The 12,619-nt window shown below is 38.6% G+C and overlaps 1 protein-coding gene across 1 annotated transcript in view; it reads right to left on the bottom strand.

The window, feature by feature from the left end:
• The window catches only part of ntrk3b (neurotrophic tyrosine kinase, receptor, type 3b), a 179,209-nt gene that overhangs the window by 96,726 nt on the left and 69,864 nt on the right, over positions 1–12,619 (bottom strand). The window contains exon 4 of the mRNA XM_042407707.1: positions 7,498–7,566. Coding sequence (XP_042263641.1) covers positions 7,498–7,566 — 69 coding nt within the window. The remainder of the gene's footprint in view (positions 1–7,497; positions 7,567–12,619) is intronic.

Genomic DNA, 12,619 nt, shown 5'->3' with positions numbered 1-12,619 from the left:
TTAAATCCTGTGTGTTTAATAAATCGCCTTATTTGGCTTATTTATACCACAGTGCTGCTGATCTCGGGTGTGACTGTGTGTTGTATTTTCTGTGATGCCTGGCTTTGTGGTAATTCAGCAAGAAGATGTATAGTTGGTGCTCTGCTTGTCACATTGTACTACACATCCAGATGTTAATGTATATTAATGAGAAAAAAAAAGTACTTTATTGTCTTTTTTTAATCACATCCCTCTATTTTCTGTCTCCATCTTTGGTGCAACACAGTCATTGCTGTTGTTTTTCTGCATCATACTTCCCAAAGATCACTTGTCAATCAAACAGTGTGGCCACTACTGTCATCATTATTATTTTAGTGTGGGAAAGAGATAATGTAGCTGTCATGCCATCAGATTGGCTTCTAGCATATTAAAGCAGCTGATTGACAATCTGTTATCTATTCATAGAAAATGGGCTGAATGAACAGATGTAGCCATGAACTGGTCTCAATTTATACTGCATGCTTGCTACTGCACATCACTGATGCATTGCTGCTCTACCTCTTGTCAGAAATGTCAAATTATGCTCCATTTTCATTGTACAGTGGGAGTTGGAGAGATTATAGTTTTGAGAAAGAATAGTATGTATCAATCAGTGGGGATAAATGCAGAAAAAAATGGAGAGATGACTCAACCGATGTCAAATTTAATACTCCTCTCGTCAGCAAGAGCTTTTACAACATAAGCATTTCCCTCTGATCCAGCTAAATTTGCTAAACAGTTGCTTTCACCACACTGTGCTAAGTGTGTATCATTGCTTTACCACACTCTTGGTTGTCTCCTGGACCTGCTCCATCATTCTCACGCTGTATCTTCTGCTTATGTCATGGATAAAGCGGTACGCTGTGAATAAATAAATCACCGTTTTGTCCCACCATTGCTTTTAGGTAAGGTTGCAACCACTTGGCCAGTCATTGGCCCTCCAGGCTCTCTCACTGTCTGACTTTTTCCTTTTCTTTTTTTTCAAACCACTATGGCATAATTTGTCTGAGGAGCTAGACCTGACTTTGGCTTATCAACAACACCACCTGCACTGCAATCATGTAGAGGAGAGGGGACACCCGAGTCAGGTCAGGGAAGGCTCCAGGTAAGAAAAATGGACAAAGTGAGCAGAGGCTTAAGGCTTTTTTGTATTTTTTTTTAGCAGGAGCCCTTTAGATATATGGTGGTTATTTTTAGGATAGATGTTTTAAACGGTGCTTTATGTGTGTATTCATGGTGTATGTGCAGAATGAACGATGATATGAGGAGTGATAGGAGTATCTATTTACAGTCTGACATTTATAGTGTACTCTTGTGCTGTGAATTTGTCAATGTATTTAGGGACTTGTATATTGTGCCGTTCAGTAATTGCATTTAGTATCATTTTGACACAAAATAAAACACCAAAATACAAACCAGCTGACTGCATTTTAATCAGTCACCCTCAGAAACCAAACCCTACATTAACCTCTACACCCTACTATACCACAGAGTAAGTATGAAGTAACTAACACAGCATGGTTTGTTACCATCTACTGGGTGACATTTAGCTATTCATGATTGTGCAATGGCATATTACTGTTGGGCGCGGTCAGATGTGTTTAAAAGTCGGTGCAAAAAATTTCCACAATAGATTTAATGTAAAGTTACTTATTAAAGCTGCACTGATCAATATTTTGTATGTGTTTTAGCGTATTTCAGCTCATTGTTTTTGTTTTACGACCCAGAAATGTACTGTTGTGGTTCAGTCTCACAGCTCTGTGATGTTTAATTCATTTTGGAGACCAAAACAGAACTAAATGGAGAGTAAATGTTGATCTTACATTCCTCAGGTGGACAAAATACAACTCCAGATGAATGGCAATGTTGGTTCTCAAATACAGTCAAATAACTTGCCATGCGCCAAAAGGCTATACTTTCACACCAATGCAGCAGGCAAAGGCACAGACTTGGCTAGATGTCAGTCAGTTTTTTGTACTTTTGACAGTTTGGTAATTTTGTGGCTCCAGTCAAGCCCTGCTCGAGTTGAAGTGTGCCTAAGTTGTGCACTGGTGACTGTGAATGATGCAGTTGTGGGGCAGTGAAACTTTGGTGTCCATTTTGGTATTAATTTAAGCATGTGTTTCTGCCCTTCTGCAACTTCCTATCATAAATACACAGAGACGGTGCTGTGACTTAAGTTACATTTATAGAATTTGTTAGATGGTTGTATCCAAAATGACTCAAAACAGTTAGTTGTAATATTATCAGAGGTAGAGTTTGGTATAAAGGACACATGTTCTACATATTCACACATACATCAAATATTGCAGCGTGATTGAAGCAGAGCCTGAGCTAAGTTAGAATAAAAGGGGATTCTTGACCACAATGTCATCTTCAGCTGCTTGTAGGATTGAATTCCTTTCCTTGCAGCTGATGAAATCACTGTAGCATCATACTGCAATAGAAATACCGTATGTGTGTGTGTTCCTTCTGTAGTCTCTAATTTGTTGCACTGTGCATATCGTATTCCCTACAGTACTTGGAGTAGTGTAATTATTGTACACTATTATCGTAAGATTATGTAAACCTACTCAAATTTGGGAAATTATTTTGTGAACAAAAAATATACACAACATACACAAATAATGGAAAGACAGGATATTGTACTTGATGTTACAGCAGCTGTAGCCTAATTGCATCCATATCATTATCTTGCAGGGATTTCATAAATTAATTTGCATATTAAATAAACTTGTGCGTTCTGGTTATAAACTTTTGCCGACACCTGAGTTCAATTTAAAGCAGACATCATCTGCACTTGGAAGCATATTTAATGTTCTGTATATTGGGATGTCTGGACTATATGCCTCCGAGAAAAGTTCCCTCTGAGGGGAGGTAAACCTAAAGAACCAATCCCATCAACTGTTACTGATGTGTCATTAATGAGCTCCAACTCCAACTATAAACAATGCATTTCTCCCGCTTCAGCCTCTCCTTCAGATTATACTATGCTGCACCAGACTTGTGCTTGCAAAAATCTGCCCTGACCTTGTACGGTATTTGCATTTGTATTTGTGGCTGCTTTCAAGAAAATAGAGTTAATAAGTGAGCGTTCCCTCTTTATTGTCCCCCACATAGATTCTACCAGACAGTCTGGGTTTTAAGCTGGTGACCTCTTCAATGTCTAGGCTTCTGCTGTCCCCAGTCCAGTCTTTTCTTGCACATTTAACATTTTAATACACCCTTTTCCTGTTGCAAGTCAGTCTTTGATGTTTTTGAAGACTCGGTGTAAATGTCATGTATTTCAGTAAGAATTTGCCCCGAGTGCAATTGGGCCCTAATAAAATGAAGGTTAAAATTCTGTAATTTACCTGTCATACAGCCCTTAGAAATGTAATGTTTAATTCATCCTAATCCACTGGCAGTCAAATCAAAAGATTACAGGTTTGATCTATTCATATTTCTTCCATATTCAAAGAAAAATCCATTTTGCAGTGAGAGGCGTAAATGTTTGACTTTGCGTCGGCCCCTGCTTCCCAGAGAGCTGGGATTAAAGAAGCGCTAACAGAATAAAGGGATTTGGGATGCACACTGCCTCAGGCAGATCGCTTTAGTTGCTAAAGAAGAAGAATATTTTCCTGTTTTTGTGGTCCAGATAGAATGAGCTTCCTCGAAGACAGAAGTATCGGTGACTGCCGCTAACTCCCCTTCAAATAATCTCCAATAATATCAGCCTGGAAGCCTCAGCGGCAGATTCAGCATTTAGCTGTCCCTTTCACCCTGCTGCTGTTCTCAGGCTTGTGATTGGCTGGGCTGTGCACCACACTGCAGTAGCTCCAGTCCTTTGGCTAAAGGGCACATAGACAAAGAGGCAGAGCCGATTATCTGTGTCTCATCCAGTGGCAGCACACAGCAGACTTCTATTGTAAAGTCTCAATGTGATGGTGGGGCCTTTTCACAGGAGCCACAAAAGACGTGAGATTATTGAGATTTCACTGATAGTATTGCCATTGTTACTGATATTAAGATATTGCAGGGAGTGTGAAAGATCTGTGCAACCAACCTGCAAACAAAGCAACTGTTTGGCTGTTATTCTTTACAAGGCTTGATAAGGAATGCCTGATATGGAAAAAAAAAAACACACACAGACTTACTTTTTTTCTCTTCACATTAAACTGTTGCCTCATCATACAGGTTGACTGATTGCAATTGTGATTTGATTCGAGTGGACAACACATTCAGAGGCTGATCTTGTTTGAGGTTAACAGAAAAGTCTTGCTTTCATCTTAAAGTAGCTGAATAAATGGTCCAATGATTCTTTAGGGGTGATACAACTCTTCTTATTGAGTAGTACACATTTTACATCCAATTAATTAGTTTTAAAGTTGTACTTAAAGGCAGCAAATATAGCATGTAATTCCAAACTTGGCAAATCAGACTGCTTGGTGAAACTGCATGTTGTTTAATGGTGATTTAAGTAGGGAATCAATCCTGTCTTCACTTTTCTGTCTTGCCTTTATAGTGAGCATGTTTGATGTGTGTAAACTGCCTCCTTTCTTAATTGTAATTTCTATATACACACACCATTTGCTATTCTCATTTCATTTTCACAAAAAGTTATGAAAGCAATTAGAAGTTAACTTGGATGCAATGGACCTTAATGAAATATTCAATGAATTAATCAATGAGAACATTGTTATTTTAATGCTTATGGGTGTAATTCCAGGTTTAAAAAAACAATTTGTGAAATTTCCTATTCATTGCAGGTCACTGTCACTGTGTAGCAGCTTTGAAAATGGTACTCTATCATTGTTAACAAAAAATAAATACAACTGCAATAACAGTGCCTAGAGTGGCTGAGATAACACAGTGTAGCGACAGTGTCATGGCAAAGGGCCATGCTCTCCTTTCGTCACATAAAACAGAAATTATTTCAGCTGGTTTGATCTTTCTCTATTTACATAATATCAGTGTGGTTCAGCAGTACGGGCGAGCACTTATCATTGATACTGCATTGTGTATTATTCTAATAATTAAAGGCAATAGCCACCCAGTGAGCACGCTTCATTTGGCATGATTGAATGATTGGCACTCATGAAGCTAATATGGTTTGGGTGAGCACATAGACAGTGAGGAGAGTAATGATGTCAGGACCACGTCGCAGACTCTGTCCATGATAGAGTGACTCATTTCCTATTAGCGAGGCTTGATTCCACATGGCTTCCTTCTTGCATAACGCCTCGACCCACGTCTGTGCCGCCACGCCACTCCAACTGACACCTCTTAGCCAAACACACCAAATGGAATAGACATAAACCCTCGCTCCTCATCAGCATTCACTATGGAAACACTGGCATCGCCCTGGTCGTACTCTTCATGTAGAACAACAAAGACACCATTTGTTCGCATCTAAAATGGTTGCTTAAGAAGAAATAGGATTGCACATCTGAGCAAATCCGGCTCTGTGAGCTGTGAGGGTGGTTTGGTTAAGAAAGGATCTGCACTATTTATTTTAGTTTGTTGCATGTGATGTAGTCTTTCAAGGAATTTAAGGTCATATAACTGTTGGACTTTAATAATATACATTTCACATTGTCTGTAGGCAAAGTGACGCTCATCTTGTTTCTCTTGTATATATGTGTGAAATTAAAGCTGCATTATATAATGTACTCTATGGTGGGAAAGTAATTAAATGAACTTGAGTGCGGCAACATTTTGAGTTACTTAACTTGAGAATTTCTATTTTTGATATTACTCTGCCTCATCATATTTTAGTGACTCTTTTATGTATTTGGCAGCTATAGTTAGTAGTTACTTGCAGATTAATATTTTACATATAAAACATATTATCAGCCTGTAACATATGATACACCATTACTCATCTTCACCAGCTACAACATCAAGATGATGCTCACATATTAATACACAAATCCAATTACAACAATATAACACTCCGAAAGGGGCTATACTTTCACTGTTGATATGTACATTAAGCACACTTTGCTGATAATACTTGAGCACTTTTACTTAAAGGCCTTCAAAACTTCACTTCAAATTTAAAATATTTTCTCTAAGACCAAATGAGCACAATCAAATTTAAAATAAATATATTCAGTGATTTTTTTTTTTTTTTTTAACAATTAAACACTCAAAAACTCAGAAAATGTGTTTCAGCAGGACAGTGTGGGTGTGGTTTGTTTTGATTTTATTGACAGTAAACAAACCACCCACCATCAGATTCTGATTTAGATGCTGCTAAATCCTGATTGGTGCATTGAAGTATATTCTGACTGAGCCACACCCACTTCAAATAAGTGAGAACGCAAAAAAAGGAAATGCAGAAAAATTTCTCTTTAAATCTTTCTCTCTACTAAATTTAACTTAACTAAAAGATCTGCATACTTTTTTCCACCACTCAGTATATTGCAGTTCACATACTGTTCATATTGAAGCATGGGACACAAAGCTGAGACACAGCAGCAGCAGCAGCAGCAGCAGCAATGAGATAAACTAAATGCCAAACTAGCTTCTACAAAAGCCGAATTGGACAGCTTGTAATACAAAAAAAGTACAAAAGTTCCAGAGAATAATGAAATTCACAACCCAATAACGGGCACAATGAGGGATTCAGAGACCCATCTGCCTCTGATGAGGGCCCATAGTGAGATGACACTTGTGTAACGCTGGTATGGGGTCTAGTGTGAATTACTTCCTACACAGGATGGATAAGAATGAGCTTTCTGTGTTATCGGTGGGTCCTGCATGTGCAAGGGATTAGTTTTGCTCGGGATGACAGCGTAAGCTAAATGCCCAAAATGCAAAACTATGCTGTCAATGTCAGCAGGGCTTTCCCTCCGCTCTGCTGCCTGGAGCATGCAGAAGCAGGACTACCCCAGATCAGCATTGTGCCGTGCTCTCAGAGGACTCGCCCTGCTTCTACCTCTGAAAATAGCACAATAAAGAGGCCTGCTTGAAATAGTCTTGTATCACGTCCTGCTATACCTCAGCTTTATATGCCAGGAGGCACAGGAAGCAGCGTCTGTGCTCGGAGCATAGTGAAGGTTCATATGATGGACAGTGCTGACAGGCGTAATGATGTGTAAATTACAAGCGGGTCGACATCGCAATGTTCTCAGTGGTGGTGAAAGAGCAAACTCTTTTCATAAACACAATGATCGCTAAAATATTCATGACAAACAAGAAAATGGGGTCACACTCCCTCCTCCTAACAGGCCATTACATTTCCTTTGTGTGTGTTAATTGAGTCAACAAATGACTTATAAGATCACAGTGCCACTATGCCGCCTATAGGTTCAGTCTTTTACATGGGCTCAGACAAATTAGAGGTTTTGTACAACAAAGACAGGAATTATAATGGAATCCATTGAAGACTATTTGTATTGAGGCAGATAGCGCACAGGGAGCGATGATAAATTGCTCTAATAAAATACAAACAAAAGCCAGCGAGAGAGATCAGACGAGGGAAGAAAGACTTACAGCTCTGAGAGTTGGAGGTGCTGGAAGAGCTGCCATGACAGAGTGGTGAGAGGATTCTTTGACAAGTTTCTGTAGGGGAAAGAAAAAACAAAGACAAAGTTAAAGTGAATTATTTTATATGAATTGTTTTATGTCTCTCGCTTGACGTCATATCTGATCTGTTTTTGCACCATTTCCTCTCTTGTAGTTTTGATCTCATTCTGTTTCATAAACCCAATTAGCAAATCTTTCTGTGGGTCATTTTGATACTTTTTCTCTTCCTTTTGAGGTAAAATCAAATTTTCAGTCTCTTTGGGTTTTCTTGTCTCAGCCCAGCATCACTGTGCACTTATATTTGCAGTGTGATATGAATCTATAACTAAAATAAAATAAAATGAGGGGAAAATAGGGAAGTGAATTCACAGGCCTGCATTAATGGATGGAACGAAGCAAAGTACTATTGACAAAGAAAGGGAAACAGGCCTGGTTGTGTGGAGCTTCAGGGCTCAGCCAACTCAATAAAAGAAAGTTGACCGCTTTCAAGTCAAATAATTCAATTGACTTAAGGAACCCCTCCGGCTCAGGAAGCCACCAAATTCAATAACAAATAGCCAGAGACTTACAAGTGATTTGACCAGAACCTTGAATCAGTTTAAATATGAACATGAGGCATTTGTCGATACGTTTATTGAGAAATACAACATCACTGCAAGAGCATTAACATGGCAATTTGTCATGAAGTGCACCATCAAATGCTATTATCAGCCCATTTAATGTATTACATCATGAGAAAAGAAAGAACAACATTTTATCAGATCATTTGTTTTCTTTGATGTGGATGGCACTCACTTGATGACTCACACTTTGCACATTACTGTCACTTTGAACACACCACCTAATGTCACACCTCACAGTCTTTATTAGAGCAGCAAGGGATGATCTATTCAGCCATGCTAATTGAAATGACACAGAATACAACAAACATATAGTAAGATAAGACCGGCTTTTACTGCAGACAGTGAAACATTACAAATCCCTAAAGAATACAGCAATTGAAAATCAGGATACATATGAGAATACTGCGTATGGACATTTTAAACATGACAGATCAAACAGATGTTTTTCACACTATAACATGTATAGTATGTGTAAAGAAATTGGGATTAAAACAATTTATGGTGTAGAAAGAGAACTTGATGAGGCATAAAGCAAGAATACAATTCTAGATAATATGTTCAATATAATATAAATAAATATAATACTGATTTGAACAATATGTGATTATTAAAACATATAAAAATGTAAATATGCATAGCAGTATAAAAGCAAACAGTAGTAGTAATAGTTGTTTTAGGGTTTATTCTAAAAATGTCTATGTACATGACTGACTAAATTCATAATGACGCATACTCACTACACTCACACACACACCAAAGTAGGTTAATTTGTATGGAAGACCTATTAGATACTCCTGTAACCAGAAGTGTCACCATGGCAACAAGGAGCTAAGGATGTTGCAGGTCTCTCTTATTTCCTGTAACATCACACATGCAAACATACAATCACACATGCATATGCAAACACACACATACCTGCAGGAACACACACACACACACCCACACAGACACACACACACACACGCACACACACATAAACATACACAAACACACACACACACACAGGTAAAAACCCTTAGGAGTACTACAACCACATGCTTGCATGAAGTCATACACACTGGTTAAATATTGTCACCTTGAAATGTGTGTTAGCGTGAATACTCTGTGAGAATATGTAAAGACGCTGCATGAAATTTCCCCTCCCAAAGAAAACCTGTGGTCCCAAAGGGGCTGTATTATACACTGAAAGAATATATTACGGAGAGAGAGAGAGACAGAGAGAAATAGAGAGAGAGAGAGAAAAGGTGGGCGAGCAAACAGCAGCTCATTAGGTGATGTGGAGCTGGGGCCACTCAACATTTACGTCAAATCCCCAGAATAGACACACATTTAGACTACAGATCTCCAAATAGACACACGTCAAATGACAAACACTAAAATAGACACGCATTAGCCCAAAGATCTCCAAATATACATACATTAGACCTCAGAGCGCCTTCAAATAGAGACAAATCAGACCGCAGAGCCTCATCTGAAGTTTTTGTTGTTGATTTTGTATCTGATAATCAAACTGACAGCTTCAATTAATCCCCCAATTAGAATAGTCTATCAAGTAGGATCATTTCTGGGGAGTTTAATCACAAAAAAAAAGAGAGAGACCCTGAAAGCCACACAGGCCCCTGGAGCCACCTTGAGGACTCTTAGAACCATCTCAAGGAGCCCTGAAGTGTCTCTGGACTGTGGACCAGCAGCTGGAGCACCAACAGAAGATTAACAACTAGCTACTAGCTTTCAACAGAAATGACCATAAAACTGATGAATGTACTATTCATTTCTGCTTTGTTGCTGAGTATTTACATATGTAGAAGTAAATTTAAAGACAACCTTTTTGAGTTTTTATGTTTTAATTATTTATGGGAGATCATTAGTTTGCTACTGTATGCAAGAATCATAATAGGAGTTTGGTATATGATATGTTCATCAAACCAGGGTGTGTGAAGTTTTGTGAAAATTAAATTGAAATTCATGACACATTCTTCAATCACTCATGAAAATGATGAAATTCTGCATCCTCTTTAATTCAGTAGCCTACTACATACTATCCAGCTGGCTAGAATATACTGAACAAACAGTAGCCATAAAACATCAAAGAATACTAATAAAACTGGTTAATTCATGTTAAGTAAGCCACACATATACATCTAAAGGAATAGTTTGACATCTTGGGAAACAGGCTTATTCACTTTCTGGTCGAGATTTAGATGAGAAGATTGATACCGCTCTCAGGAGAGGAGTATTGATCTTCTCATCTAACTCTCTGCAAGAAATTGGATAAGCCTGTTTCTCCGAATGTCAAACTATTCCTTTAACTTCACAATTAGTCATTGTTCCCTTCATCTTTGACATGCTTGTTTGATTTAGATGTTATTTATGATTCTTATTATTGTTTGTGGAGATCCTGAAATGTCAGTATTACAAATGACTAACAAAATACATGTACACAACAAACGTACCGTATACTTATCTACTTCATACATAGCCATAACAATACTAATCCACATAAGCCTTTCAATTAATTGACAAATGTGAATCTGTTTTCCTCCCTATGTCCTTGCATAGAGATATGTGAAGAGGAGAGGAAGAGTGTTTTCTGAGCCGAGAGTGAGACCTCCTTCACATCTCCGACAGGAAGTGTTCTGTTTTCAAAGGTCATCCTTCGCATCTCGACAAGAAATGTCAGCTAAAATTGGATTGGGGGTGTGGGGGGGGGTGTGAGGGTGGGTTAAATGAGTTAATAAATATATAAACAAATCAGCAAATAAGCCATCAAAGCCGACAGAATGCCAGAAGACAGGAGGTGAAGAAGGCCAAGCGCTGTGGAAAGGGGGGCCAATGATTATTAAATTAAAAAAATTAGCGGTGTAGAAAATTAATCTATTTATAAGCTCGGCAGTTCCCTTTTCCAGGCCTGGAAGGACATATACCGCTGCCCAACATACACACACACACACACACACACACACACACACACACACACATATAGACACACACCTCGAGACCTCCATTACTTTGACCAAACTGTAAAACAGATCCAGCATCAGCATCCACACAACAGCTTTTCAGTCACTGAGCCACAAATCATCTCTGCTTCTCAGACACTGCTCATTTGAATAAGGAATTATAATTATGTGATTCACATGAAATTTTCATTAGGTTGGGGTAAAAAATATGCGTTACACAGACGGATGTATCTAGGTGTTAATATTGATGACAACATTGGCTCCCCAGCCAGAGGGCGACGAAGTGAATGCTAAACTGAACTTGGGTGTTTGCTCCTCTGCAGAGGAGGTGCAACTCCCCCTCCCTCCTTCTTTAATAATTCTGTTTGGCACAGATGCCATTGGGAAGGCTTGGCTACTCGAGAGGGTTGGCTAATTAGTGCAGCATCACTGGTAGCTACTGTCTGAGTGTGGGGGAGCTCTGCAGATTGACATTCAGGACCACGCAGAGGAGAACCAGACAGCCACTGAGCGGAGGTGTCGCAACGGATCAGCAATATGGACGTCGTGAAATCTAGTCGTCAACTGCCAGGCTGAGGAGAGGCTGCTGATATTTGGTGCAGCAACTAATCGCTTGCCTGTCTTTCTGTTTCTTTTGCAGCATTTTGTAATTTATGAGGAGATTTTTTCCTTTTTCTTGAAATGTCTCAGAGCCCTTTATGTTATGAGCAACTCCGATGACTGTGTAAGCTCCAAAAACACACCTTTCAAATAATGATGTCTAACTTTAATATATCATGGGTGTCAGTCTTAAAAGAAATTGTTTTACTTCAGTCTTGAAAAGGCTGACATTTTCAAACAGGAAGGTTTTCTTATACAACACCCATGCAGAGTTTATGAAAAAATGTTGCAATAATAATATAAAGATGGAAGTACTTTGAACTAGGCCATCTCTTGTCTGGAAAAGAAAACTAGTGAGCAGTGCACCATGTAAAAATCAGAGAATGGTATGTTTTACATTACTTAATAGGGTAATTATCACATAGTAGACATAAACTCTTAATAATCCGAATCTTTTTCATGAAAATATATATTTATTCTGTTTCTCCCTATCACTGACTGATACAACAAGATAGTGATTCAGCCCAAAGTTCTCAGTTCTCATTCATGTCTTTATTCATCCAAACACCCAGAAAAAGAACACATTTACCAGGAGACTCACTCTACAAGAACTTGACTTGAGCATCAAAGACAGAGAGGAGAATGAGGAGTAATGCATGTATTTCTTATTTTGGGGTTGGAGAGTTTTGACACATATTATTCAGTAGCCTTTCTATAGCGGATGTCTGTATTTATTATGGCGATCCGGTGCCTAAAACATCAAAGCCGTTACCGCTTATCACCAAATGTATTCTCAAAATAAGTAGTTCCTCTAACTTGCTGACGTAGAACTTACTGCAACCCCAAGACTGTCCTATAGCTGGGAGGTCACAAAGAAAAAGTTCAAGCTACTAATAAGGTCTGCAT

Source organism: Thunnus maccoyii, chromosome 1 (genome assembly GCF_910596095.1).
Source record: "Thunnus maccoyii chromosome 1, fThuMac1.1, whole genome shotgun sequence".
Taxonomy (NCBI): Eukaryota; Metazoa; Chordata; class Actinopteri; order Scombriformes; family Scombridae; genus Thunnus; species Thunnus maccoyii.
Note: the sequence above shows the minus strand (reverse complement) of the source record. Positions and strands in the feature narration are given on the sequence as shown.